The following is a 13658-nucleotide window of genomic DNA, read 5'->3' on the forward strand; positions in this document are numbered from 1 at the left end:
CACTTGCTGCATAGATCACTGAGCCAAGACCAGAGAGGAGCAGGACAGTCTGCAGACACAGGCTGACCACCCAGCCCTGGGGGACACCATGATGCAGAGGAGCAGGGAGGGAACTGGCTGCTGTAGCCCTTCCATGCACAGTGCCCATTTTCCCTGAATGTGCAGTGAGTATGCAGGTAGTGAACCTTTGCTTTGCAGAAAAGAGTCTTTTACCTTCCCTGCAGTCTGCTCCACTCCTGCAGAGTTGCTCTGTTGTCTGTAAAACTTATTTTCTACAGACCAGCTGTATATATAGGAGCTTTGGAATAAACCTGCATTTTTCCTGCAGATTTTCACTGGTGAAAGCCCAGTACCTGCACCATCACACAGAGCTTTGCATTCGTGTTGCCGTTGTTGGCCCATCAGCAGGTTCCTGCACTGGGATGAGACTGTTCTCATGCAAAACAACTCCTCTTTGTCTTCAACAGAATGGCTCCAATGAGAAGACAGAGCTGCGACAGTTCCAGTTCATGGCTTGGCCCGATCACGGGGTCCCAGAATACCCCACCCCAATCCTCACTTTCCTGCGGCGCGTCAAGGCCTGTAACCCAACAGATGCTGGGCCCATGGTTGTGCATTGCAGGTAGGACTGTGTGTTTGGTTTCTGGCTGCAGGAGCTTTAACCTGTTTGAAAGTGGAGTCTCCCCTTCTTGTGGGAAAGGTTTCATGGTAGCATAACCTGCACTGTATGCTTGGGCTGGCAGCAGAACAAGCCCAGCAGTGGTAATGCAGTGGTGGCATTTCTATTGCTACTGCTGGATCAGATTAAACAGCACTGCTGTATGGAGAGCCTCAAAAACACATTGTGTAAATGGCAAGTGCCATTTAACAATTAAATTATCTGTGCCTAGCATAAGTGGGTGGTACCTTCAGAGGCACATCACTGACAGAAATGGATGCAGTGACCTCTACCAACATTCATATGCAGTATTTACAGCAGCACTCTTTCACAGGGTAGAAAGGCAAGTCTTAAAGCAAAATACTAGTCTGCTAAGGCTCAGCATCTTACCCAGCCAACATTTATTTGTACCAGCTGAGAGGGGACTGCTACTGAACAAACCACTCTATCATTGCTGTTCCAGCATACGCCTTACCAGCACTGTTTAATGCTCTTCTTTCATGCTCTGTTTCAGATGGTAGTGGAGTATAATTAACACACAAACAAGCTGTATTAAAACCCTGTTAAGGATATGACTTGTACCATAAATGAGGGAATGCCTAGCTCCCTATCTCTGTGTTTACATGTCACAACAGCGTGTCTGTTTTCAGGGTGCTCTCAGAGTGAGTAGCTTGAGGTTTGCTACTGCCTTCCCAAGAGTTGTGGAGAGGCATTTGGTACTTGAGCAAAGGGCTCAGCATAGTTGTACATGACCTCAGCTTTCTGCTTCCCTTCTCAGGCTGGCTGTACTCGTTTTATGGGTGAGGGAACAGTGACCCAGGTTAGGGGACAAGCAGGCTGGAAATTATGGACTTCACTGGTGTTAGGGCCCAGCCTGCTCTCCATGTCTTCAGACTTCACACACACGTCCACTGTCACTGTCCTGTCTGTTAAACACATTTCTCCTTCCCTTGTGGAGAGGCTGCCAGCCACCACAGGGGTCAGCAGGGTTGACACCATGTCCTTTCCACTCCAGCAGTGAAAGGGGGACAGCAGAAAGGAGGAGAGGAGCCTCTTACATTCTTGTTTGGAGCTCCACTCATAGGGAGCAGCCTTTACTCCCCTTTTGTGTGCCCTAACTCCAAGTGATCTCTTAAGGACTGTTAGAGCTCATTTGACATCTGTAGGAGACTGTGTCATCTCAGTCCATGTGCTGTGCTCCTGCAGTGCTGGTGTGGGCCGAACCGGCTGCTTCATTGTCATTGATGCCATGCTGGAGCGGATGAAGCACGAGAAGACGGTGGACATCTACGGCCACGTGACATGCATGCGCTCCCAGCGCAACTACATGGTGCAGACAGAGGACCAGTACATCTTCATCCACGAGGCCTTGCTGGAGGCTGCCACATCTGGCAATACCGAGGTGCCTGCACGCAACCTCTTAGCCCACATCCAGAAGCTGTCCCAGGTGCCACCAGGCGAGAGCGTTACTTTAATGGAGCTGGAATTCAAGGTTGGTGGCAGAGCCCCAGCACCTCACTTCTCTAGTGCCCTGTCTCTGCCCACAGAACTCCACAGGCTGTTTATCCAGGTGTTGGGAGAGGCAGGCTATGGATCATTACAGACAGTTATTCTTTTGTGTGTTTCTAAAGCAGGTAGGCAGTGATTTAAAATACATTTGAATTGTAAAGCTTGTGTCAGCCACGGTCCCCCCTGGATTGGCAGCTTCTGGGGAGGAGATAAAAGGCAGATGGATGTGCAGTTCCCAGCAGCACATTCTGCTCTAGGTTCACTGTGTGGCAGGAGCTGCATCTGAAATCAGATGCAGATCGTGTTAGTGATAATTGATGTTACTGTGAACAACTTGTCTGGAAACAGCTTCAGTTTAAATATGTGAGATATTTCTGGTCTCATTTCTTCAATGCTGAGCTCTGTAATCTTTAAACCACCTCAACACTAAGCCTCACTGTCTAGAATTGGTGAAGGCAGTGTTTTAAGGCATACCATTTTTAAGAAGCCAAGCCCACATTTTTCTGCCTGTATCTGTGTATGCCAACTGCAAATATTTATTACAGCCTTGGAGCTGGAAGTGAGCTCTGTTAAGTGCCCATATTCTCAGATGAGGTGCCTTAGTCCAGTGATCTCTTGCAGGGGAATATAGCTCACACAGGGAGGCAGCAGACCATGCAGGTTGTGAAATGAACTGCAGCAGTACAGCTTCACCCTGGGGATTCCCTCCAAGTGACAAAGGAGCAGGAGAGTCAAAATACTGGCTTTCCATGTAAACTGGGAATAGTTGAGAAACTCTGTCCTGTCAGAACTGCTTGTATCCTGGGGTTGGGACAGTAAAACTCACTGCCTGAATGTCTCATGGTGACACCTGCCCTGAGAAACTCCTCTGGAGAGCCACAGAATTGTGTTCAACTCAAGCAGTTCTATTGTAAGACAAAATTTTATTTTCCTTTCATTTCTCCAAGGATCTATTCAGAACAGTAACGAAACTACCCCTGTCTGTGCCCTGGCAGTGTCCACTGTATGGGAAACCCTGTGAAGCAGGATATAGGAGGGCCTCACATGGCTGCACTTCTCCTCAGAGAGCAACCCTGTCCCTCTGCAGAGAACCTCTGCTGAGGTCCATCTGCCACTCATAGAGAGAAGGGTGTTTCTGGAGTTGCTGGAGACAGTATTTTGAGGAAGGAAAACAAAAAAAAACCCAAAAAAAATTAAGCTGGCAGGAGGAAGAGTGACTTCTGTTTGAATCGAAGTAACACATTTACCATGACTCCAGTTTACGGGACTCAGAGAGAGCCATAAAATGTCTCACAGTAACCCAAAATAGATCTTCTTTACCTAAAACTGTCACAATTCTCACATTTTCTTGGGTTCTTCTGGGGTGAGAAGTAAATAACAAGACATTGTTGGAAGAGGAAAAGCTTTGCTTCCCTGCCGCCACCAAGCATACATCCCTGGCTCAGCAAGGTTCAAAGCTTCGTGGCTGTGTGTGTATCAGAGAGCTGCTGTGGGTCTCCACTCCACTACATGACTGCTACCAGGGCCCTGATTCTGCCCCCAGACTGCTGCATCCCCAGCAGGGATCTGATGTGTCTCCTCCTCTTTCAGAATCTGGCCAATTCTAAAGCACATACCTCACGTTTCATCAGTGCCAACCTCCCGTGCAACAAATTCAAGAACCGCCTTGTGAACATCATGCCGTATGAGCTGACGAGAGTCTGCCTGCAGCCCATCCGGGGTGTCGAGGGCTCTGACTACATCAATGCCAGCTTCATAGATGGCTACAGGTAAGGATTACCTTGGGTGGATGTGCCAGCTTGTCCTGCCTGCTTGGAAACCTAGGCAGAGTTGCCTTCTCTTTCCTGAGGACGAGTCCTGACTGCCTGAGGTGGGCTGAGGACCACTTTGTTGCATTTTATCTATTTCCATCTTCTCAGACACTGCAGTGTATGTAGTTGCAATATGTGAAGACTGCCTGTGGGTGAGCACTGCCAGGCTGGCTTGTGTTGCTGTAGACAGATGCCCACATGGCTGAAGCGGCAGGCTGTGTTGGCTCCTGGGAAGGTTTTACGAGATATTCTGGTAGGCATCCCTTGGCTTGTGTTTTATATCTACAGTACCTAACTCCCCACTGTAGCAACTAGAGTTAGAAGTGTATTTTCACTGAGTGGCTGATCCAGCAGCTCAAGGCTTGTTCCATGTTCCATGTCTTGATTTTGGGAGGAGTCCGAATCCTCAGGCAGGGCTGGTGCTGGACACTGAGAAGCCCATCACCAGGTTCATCTCTCCAGAACACAGTTTAGAAAGCACAAATTAAGATGTTGTAGGGCAATAATGCTTAAGTTTTCTGTATCTGTCTGCTGATACCTCATTCTCATATGCTAAATGCGAGGAGAGAGGAACAGCCCAGTGGCCACATCCCCTTCCCAACCAACCCCTAGACAATAAACCGAGCCAAATCACAATGATACACATAAAAGGCTTGTTGCTGTCATCTCTCTGTGCACCATCAGAGTAGGGTCATCCCTCATGTGCACCATCATCAGTGCTGAAGTGGGGGATGCAATGACAGATGTGGCACGTCCCTTACAGCTTGGCTTTGTGCACCTGCCTCTTTTGGTCTGGTAACCTCCCAGAAGCAAAAGGCACTGCCAAAGGGAACAGATGTGGGTGCAGCCAGACCAGCAGCTCTGTGCCTTGTCACTGCTCCAGCAGCTGAGCCCAGCAAGAGTTCCCCAGGAGAAGAGCTCTGTGGGGATAAGAGTGGATAAGGAGCAAAAGGGGAGCATCCCAGCACAGGAAAGCCAAAGCAAGCTAAGCTCCCTCAGGGTGGAACAGAGTAACAGGGAAGGATGAAGGGGCTGGAGAAGAGCTGTCACAGAGCAGAGGGAGCCTCCACTCCCTCCTGCCTGTGTGGCACAGAGCCATCCACCACCAGTCATTAAGGTGGCTCCCTGGCTGCAGCCTGAGTCTGACAGATGGACTGCAGCCACTGTCCTGATTCCCGAGCTGGTGGAGAGCAACACTGGCTTTGCCTCTTGGTGATGCTACAGAGGGAAAGGGTGAGGGCTGCCGGCACAACAGGTGGTACCATTTCATGTGCTACTTATCCCATCCCTAAGTTCTGTTATCTCTTCCCATCCTTTCCTTTGAACCAGCATTCTTCTTGTTATCTAAAGAAATCAGTTGGCCCAAGGTCCTGCAGGTATCACTGATGCTGCATCTTTATTAGCTTTTTCACTTCGTTCTGCATCCCCATTCCATGTTTTTTATGATGTGTTATAAATCCACCTTGAAGCAGCCCCTGTCTGCATCCCGCATGTTACAGCTGCCCTGCAGCACGTTCATTAATTTTAGCACCATTAAAAATAGCACCAGTAGAGGCATGAAGGCAGAACGGAGGGAGGAAGGCAGGACGGAGGAAGCCAGCCCTGGTCCCGCGGGCTCCAGCGCCCCACAGTGGTGGAGCCAGCCCGGGCTCTGCTGTGCCAGGCTGGGAGCTCAGAGAGCCACGGTACCGGCATGCTGGAACTGAGTCCAAAACACCAAGGGGCCTTTCTTCAGGGGCCAGTCTGGGGCAGGCCACAGGGAAAATTAGGGGAGGTGCTCTGGTTGGCAGTGGAACCAAGAACAAATTCTGAAGCTTTAGAAAAGCAGACAGAACTGTATTAATGGTTTCCACACCGCCCTTGTTACTGTCCGGAGTGTGTAATCCAGGTGACCTGGTTCAGCTGCTCTGTGTTTTCCCATGCAGTGGGAGGGACGGTGGGTAATGCAGAGAGTAAAAGTGCAGGAACACAGCGGTGCTGCTGGGATCATCCCCAAACACAGTCTCTCTTTCCAACCTGGGTGGGTGCTGGCAGCCTGCTAGTGGAGGCCTGAGTGCCAAGAGGGCTCTCAGTGCAACAGCAGCACTGGAGACAAGCAGCAGCAAGAGGCTGGGCTGGGGATGCCATCACCCCAGCAAGGACTAAGCTTTTCTGGATCCATTGTGTTGTGCTGCCCGTGTCTGTGGGGAGCACTTAGAAGTGCTGAACAGGCTCATCTTTTCCCAGAGCCCATGGCTCATCCTAGAGACCTGCCTCCTATAGCTGGATTGTCAGCCTTGCTCCCTGGTACCATGGGGCTCTGCCTCCAGCTCACCCAGCCCACCAGCCCCAAGGAGCAGCTGCTGCCCATCCCTGAGGAGCTGCTCTGAGCACCATTATGTTTGTCACAGGCGGCAGAAGGCCTACATCGCCACACAGGGACCACTGGCCGAGACCACAGAGGATTTCTGGCGGATGCTCTGGGAGCACGACTCCACCATTGTGGTGATGTTGACAAAGCTGCGTGAGATGGGCCGGGTATGAGTCCTGCTGTGGGGAGAAGGGGGCTGTGAGGCTGCTGTCTGTGGGCACGAGCTCTTGGCTCAGCCCAGTCTGTTTTTGGCACCACTCGCTCTGGGCAAGCTTCCCACTGTCTGGTGGCTGACCCTGTGGCCCCACAACCACACAGGCTCCCAGGGAGTGGGAGGGAGGAGCAGCAGGTTGTCAGTGCTAATGTCTTACCCTGCTCCTCATCCACAGGAGAAGTGCCATCAGTACTGGCCTGCAGAGCGCTCTGCCCGGTACCAGTACTTCGTGGTGGACCCCATGGCAGAGTACAACATGCCACAGTACATCCTCCGGGAGTTCAAGGTGACGGATGCCAGGGTGAGTGCACCTGCTGGCTCCCCAGCTCCTCTGCCTCTCATGCCTCTGCCCTACCCAGGCCAGTTAAGGGAGCATGCAACAACTCCTGGAGCAACAGGAAAGCAAAGCTGCCTTGCACTGCAGGCAAAAAGGGCTGCTGCCCACCACCTACTGCTCCTCTCTCCACAGGTTCCGGCCCTGCCAGCTATGTCAGCCCCATGAGCAGCTCAGGGATCCCTATCAGCACCAGACCCTGCCTTGCCTGCACTGTTCACTCGGGCAAGCATTTAACACAGGTCCCCCTGCACCTGGAGTTTGTGTGTGCAGCACCAGACCGGGCACAGGACCCTTGTGTTACAGTAAACATGGTCCTAGAGTGGATAGGTAGCTAGCTGGGCCCCAAACATTGACCCAATGGACCCTGTAGGGGCCCCAAGCCCTGCTCAGTTCTGCTACCCTGGGGTGAACATGGGAGAACAGACACAGGTCCCAAACATGCAGCAAAAGATCTGCCTGGGCTCATCTGTGGCCTGTGGACCTTCTCACCTGGCCTGGTTCAGGGGGTCTGAGAGCAGGTCAGAGCACCAGTGCTGAGGGGAGTGAGATCAAGCCCTCACCAATGGTTCACATGTAACACTCCTCTCCCTGCAGGACGGCCAGTCACGGACAATCCGCCAGTTCCAGTTCACAGACTGGCCTGAGCAGGGAGTGCCAAAGACAGGAGAGGGTTTCATTGACTTCATTGGGCAGGTGCACAAGACCAAGGAGCAGTTCGGGCAGGATGGGCCCATCACAGTGCACTGCAGGTAAGTGAGGACTGCAGCCTCTCTGCAGTGAGCAGGTCCCTGTGCTCCAGGAGCGGCTTGTACCACTCCTAGGAGCTCTGCAGAGCCTTTCTGGGGCCAGCAGGACTCATAATGGCCCCTCTTGCTCCCTGTGCAGTGCTGGGGTTGGGCGCACTGGTGTGTTCATCACACTCAGCATTGTGCTGGAGAGGATGCGCTACGAAGGTGTGGTGGACATGTTCCAGATGGTGAAGACCTTGCGGACGCAGCGGCCAGCCATGGTGCAGACAGAGGTGAGCTCCCCTTCTGTGTGTGGCAGTGGAGATACGGAGAAGAGAGGGGCCTGATGTCTTTGGATGTTGGACCCTACAGCCCACTGTCCTTGTGCCCCCACTGCTCATGTTTCCCTCGTTGTTGCCTTGCAGGACCAGTACCAGCTGTGCTACAGAGCCGCGTTGGAGTACCTTGGCAGCTTTGACCACTATGCAACGTAACAGTGCTTTCCTCCAGTCGCGGTGGGGATGTCAAGGAGTGGAGACAGGTCTCTCTGAGCCAGAGCCACCCATTCCTCAGTCCTGTACAGGTGGAGGTACTGCCCAGGCAGCAGACCTCCATGCCAACCAGTTTTGACCACGGCATTTAGGAACTTAGCCCCAGCGCCAAATGAGGGAATCCGACTCCAAAAGCATTTCCAGTCTCTGGCTGAATTTCTGCTCATGTGCATCTCTCACCCTCTCTCATGCCGACTGCATTTCACAGCGAGGCTTTAGGTGGGTGGAATGGGATCTTTTTTTTAAACATGTAAAATAGTTACTAGTGGTTTTTATAATCTTCTCTCTCTTTATTTTTTATTTTTTGCAAGTCTTAATGTTTTGCCCAAGCAGAACTGGACCCGCCAAACCTTTGGGAGTTGGGTTTTGTTTTCTTAATTTCCTTTTGCTTTTACATTTTTTTACTGCCCTGTGTTTATTTCAGCCCAGTCACTGCTGGTTCTGCCCATTTTAGTGCAGCTTCCATGGTAATTCGCAGCAGCTGGCTTGTGGTTCCTGCCCATCTCCATTCCCCATAGGCTTTTTAATCCTCTGTAGAATATGAAATTTCATGGAACTGGACCTAAGCTACCAATTATTTTTTTAGTCTTCTTCCCCCCCACCATTATTTCCTTAGTAGGTTTGGGTTTGGGAGGGCATGTGGGGTCGCTGGAGAAGCGTCCCTTTGTCAGCTGGAAACCATTCAGTCCTATTACAATACGTGTTGAACCAATCCAGTGACCGTGTGTATTGGCAGATCCTGATATGACGTGAGTTGTCGTCGCCTTGTTTGTGAGAGACCCGAAATCCCGGGCTCCAGGAATTGGAACCTCTTTTTGTGTGTCTTGCTGGAAAGGGGCAGGAGTATTGAGGGGGTCCCACAGTTCCCCAGGGAGGGAATGGAAAGAGCAAGAGAGCAAGACACGGCCCTTTGTGTTAATCCCACGGTTCTGTGCGTGCAAGCGCCATCCTGTCACCTCTCACCAGTGGAGTGCATCAGAGCATTGACAAAGACAAGGAGCACAAGCCTAGGCAATCCACAGCAGAGCTGCACCAGCTCTCTTTGGAAGCAGGGTACTGCAGGGAAGGGGAGGGGAGTACACATGGCTTCAGAGGTTGGGTGTATCTATAATTTCTGCTATCCTGCAAATGTTAAGAGTCACTAGAATATTGTACTTTCCGCTACTTCAGGATGTTCTAATGAACCAATGTGGCAAGACTACTGGACTTAATTTAATGGTACTATATATTAATACTCCTTATTATATCACGCTTGCACTAAAGATGGGGAGTGAGCAGCCCTCTTTTGAGTGCATTGAGTTATGAATAAAGGTGGTGGAAGGGTATCTAATTGTATTATCACATGTATTCCGAATGTTAAGAATCCAAGCTACGTTGAAATCAGCAATCCAGGGTTGGTAATGTTGGAGGACACATTCATTTTTACCTTGTGGATGCATAGTGCTGTAGGGGTCACTGTTGTATACAGTCTGTTTTCTATTTGTTAATAAAAAAAAATCTACAGCATCATTGCATAATTCTTGATGTTAATAAATTTGAATAATTGGGTTTCATACAAGCTGGCTTTCCTGTCTGTTTCTTCTGCAATAAGCCGAGGCCATAGACTCCTTTGGCAATGGGCACACTGCTTAGCCTGTGGCAGTTAATTTCTTTCCCACAGATATCTCCCAGCCATGAGTGCGCCACACTTCCTGCAGGGACCCTATGCCTGCAGGGAGCTTGGAAACCTTCTATGACAATTCCTTTTGTGCATGTGTGTGCTCACCTCCTGCCCCCTGCAGCTGCACAGGAGTGCACTGACTGGCTGGACTTGCAGGAAAGAGAGGGGCCAGTGGTGATGGTTGCCAGCCTCCTGGGACGGTGCAGTAATGCTGTTCTCTAGCAACAAGCACAGTCATGTATTCATGTGCTCAGTTATTCATGTTAGTGCTCAGCAGTAAAGCCATCACCTGGCCCCTGACTGCAGAGCAGCACCCGAGTTTGTCCAGGTGTGAAACCCCTACCCAGGCTGGCAGCCCTCCCTGCTCTGTGTGGACAGCCCAGTCCAGCCCTGCCCATGTGTGAACGGCAAAACACGAAGTGTCAGCTCCTGGAGGGATCAGCACCTACACACAGCACAGGTGTGTGAGGGAAAAGCCAGTGCAAGGGGCAGAACCACATGGATCAGGACCCTATGGCATCTCCATCCTTCCCAAGGGAGCCAGATCTGCCCTGGCCAGCATGTCCACAATGGGTGGGAGTGCATGGCAGACTGAAGAGCTTTTCCCTAGCATGGCTATGGGCACCATAATGATTCCTCAGTGACTGCTGGAGCTCAATCACACACAGCATTCCTTGCCAGGCCAGACCGATTCCTGGGAAGGTGCCAGATGCAGAAATGTTTTCCCCTTGCCTGGCTCATTCTTACTACACTGCTTCCCTACAGAGTGGCCTGAGGGGCTGTTGAGCAGCTTCACTGAGGATGCAGGTCCACAGGCAAAGCAAGCTCCTGCCCCTGTGAGACAGCCCACATGTGCATGTGTGTTTGTGGGCACGTGCCAGCATTGCTAGCATTGGGATGCTTGTAATTGCTGTCAGGGCCCAGGATGGCAGAGCAGCAAGCCAAGTGAACACCTGCTCACACACGAGTGTGGGGAGGATGGACACCCTGCTCACATCGGCAGCCAGCCAGCTGGGAGATGGTCAGGGAGCACCTGCCTGTGCTGCAGCAACAGTGCTTGGGCTGTGCTGCCAAACTACAGGTGGTGATAATGCTTCTGCCACTCACTGAGCACTCAGCAGGCACTGCCACACAAAGCTTTGGTCCATGTACAGCCTTGAATGCAGAGATTCTCACCAAGAGTTGCCAGAACACTTAAGAGATATTCACACATGCATGGGCCTTCTTTCTCCTTGTCCAGGAACACTTTGCACTTCCTTCCCCACCTGTGGGCTTGTCTGTGGACTGAGCAGAAGCAGGAGGAAGCAGAGAAAGGGTGAATAACCTCAGCATGGAGTGCACAAAGAATAACATGAGTGAGCCCAGGCCTCTGTGACAAGGCTATTGCTGATAGCCACATGGCCAAAGCCTCGTGCTGATCTCGCAGGCCAGGAAAGGCACAGTGCACAAAGTGTGAGCACATGCCACCTTGTCAAGGGGACAGGCCCCCCAGAGGTCAGAGAGCAGCAAAAACAGCTGCTGCTGGGACAGCTTTTCTCCAGTCCCTTTTCTCCTCTCCTCTGGCCTGTTCACACAAAGCCAACACTGCTCCAAAGGGAATGGACTTGTATCATTTTAAAAACACTCTTTCAACATTTATTTCCCATTATTTCTGTATATCTCACAAGATAAAAGTGGAACAAAAAAAACATGGTGCATAGTAGATGAACAGCAATGCCAGCCTGCTCTGCCCTCTGAGCCAGCACTATAGCTTGTGCTGCACTCCAGGCAGAGCCATCCTGCTTCCTCCCAGGGCTTGGTACTGACATTCCTGGGCTGCTGCACTGCTCAGCTTTTCCTGGCTAGAAAGGATTTACCACAGCTGGCTTTTTTTTTTTTTTTTTTTTTTTTTTTTCTTCATTTTTCCTTGGTATTCGCTTGAGACATTTCTCTCCCTCTGGTATCAGTACCACACTGCTCCAGATCTGAAGAGAATGGTCTGGAGACGGTGCTGTAAGACACTTCAGCTTCTGTTTGGAGTCTCAGACCAGCCATATTTGCACTGAGCAATGGAGCTGGGCTATTACTGCTGTCTTTTTTTTTTTTTTTTCCCCTGGTGAAAATTTTCCATTCCTTAGTTATACCAGGTAGCCCCAATGCAGCCTCAGACAAGCAGCTCTGAAAAGGCCACAGTTTGGCAGGTGGGACAGCAGCTAAATGGCAGCTAGTCAAAGGTGAATTTCTGGGCACTGAGGTGCCCTTCTGCTCTTTCGATTTTCATATTTTTATTCATACCACTGATGCTTATAGCAAGAGCTGTGCAGGCACTGCCCAAGCTTGGCTTGCCTCCTAGTGATGTTAACTCACAGGATCATAGAGTGGTTGGGTTTAGAAGAGACCTTTAAAGATCAGCTACTCCAAATACCATCCTGACCAAGCACTATCCCTTTGGGATTCCATTGCTTTAAATTTTGTTTTTCAAAGGCAAAATAGTTGTTAAATAAGGAGAAAGAAATAGCTGTAACACCGAAAAAAATCTGAGCAGACTCTGCACAGTAGCTTGGCAACTCCTTCCCCCACAGTCCTCAAATTTCTTGTCCTCAGCAACATCGTCATTTTAATTTCTAATGTTTCCTAGTTGAGTGACTTTTTTTTTTTTTTTTTTCTCTTTTTGCCTTTTTTTCCTGTTTGACCTGGTTAATTTCTGAGGGCAGGAGAAAAATTCCTGATCCTTCCAATTAAAAGCTCATTGTTGCCCTTTTTCTGGTTATAATAAGCAATTTCAGTCCCCAGTAACAATTACAGGTTAGTGAGCTTCCATGCCTACACATTTCTGCTCACAGGAACATTTTGCCACTGAAAAGGCTGAGTCGTGTCTCCTGTGGGCAGCAGGTCGAGGGAGGTGATTCCCCTACTTTGCTCTTGTGAGACCCCCACCTGGAGCACTGTGTCCAGCTCTGGGGTTCCAGACACAGGAGTAACATGGACCGGCAGGTAGTAGGTCCAGAGGAGGTCCCAAAGATGCTCAGAGGGCTGGAGTACCTCTCCTGTGAAGACAGGCTGAGAGAGTTGGGGTTGTTCAGCCTGGAGAAGTAAAGGGTCCAGGGAAACACACAATTTCCTGTGTCTAAAGAGAGAATTGGAGCAGGACTTTTCATGAGGGCCTGTAGTGATAGGACAAGGGGGAATGGCTTTGAACTCAAAAGAGGGCGGGATTAGATGTAAGGAAGAAACTCTTCCCTACAAGGGTGGTGAGGCACTGAAACAGATCGCCCAGGGAACTTGTGGATGCCTCATCCCTGGAAATGTTCCAGGTCAGGTTGGATCAGGCTTTGAGCAACCGTGTCTAGTGGAAGGTGTCCCTGTCCAATGCAGGGGGGTGGAACAAAATAATCTTCAAGGTCTCTTTCAACTCAAACCATTCTGTGATTCTATGATAGAAAGTTTGTGTTTCTTGACTAAAGGATGACAAGTGCAGCTGCCAAGCCACCAGAAAAGCCAGAAATGCAATTTGTCTCAAAATTGTTACCTGACAGTTGTCTTGATTTTTTTATAGGAGGCTGTGTGTTGTGCCTGCTGCTGCTGTAATCTGCTTTGGGGGTTTGGTATGTATATACCTGGCAATTCAAAATCTGAGCAGGTCAGAGAGGCAGAAGACTAGGGAAAACCTGTGTTGGAGTGGTGTTTTGCCAGGCCTTTCAGGGCTGCTGTCTGCCTGTAGCATGACAGCAAAGGAAACACATATTAAGAGAAACAGAGTGAAATCAAGGTTTTTAGGCATGAGGGACCACGTGTGGTCTCCAAGGACGGCCATGACCTTTTTCAGGTGGGTTGTGCTTACTTTCAAGGTTGCTCATTGGC

At 50.3% G+C, this 13658-nt stretch overlaps 1 protein-coding gene across 6 annotated transcripts in view; it reads left to right on the top strand.

Annotated features, from left to right (window-relative positions):
• Positions 1-9716, top strand: part of PTPRF (protein tyrosine phosphatase receptor type F) — a 376749-nt gene extending 367033 nt beyond the window's left edge. For all 6 annotated transcript variants that reach the window (XM_058842176.1, XM_058842175.1, XM_058842174.1 and 3 more), the window contains 8 exons: positions 468-622; positions 1865-2150; positions 3758-3936; positions 6369-6495; positions 6718-6843; positions 7474-7628; positions 7765-7900; positions 8033-9716. In XM_058842176.1, coding sequence (XP_058698159.1) covers positions 468-622; positions 1865-2150; positions 3758-3936; positions 6369-6495; positions 6718-6843; positions 7474-7628; positions 7765-7900; positions 8033-8101 — 1233 coding nt within the window. In that variant the 3' untranslated portion in view covers positions 8102-9716. The remainder of the gene's footprint in view (positions 1-467; positions 623-1864; positions 2151-3757; positions 3937-6368; positions 6496-6717; positions 6844-7473; positions 7629-7764; positions 7901-8032) is intronic.
• The last annotated feature ends 3942 nt before the right edge of the window (positions 9717-13658 follow it).

This window comes from Poecile atricapillus, chromosome 7 (genome assembly GCF_030490865.1).
Source record: "Poecile atricapillus isolate bPoeAtr1 chromosome 7, bPoeAtr1.hap1, whole genome shotgun sequence".
NCBI classification, from domain to species: Eukaryota; Metazoa; Chordata; class Aves; order Passeriformes; family Paridae; genus Poecile; species Poecile atricapillus.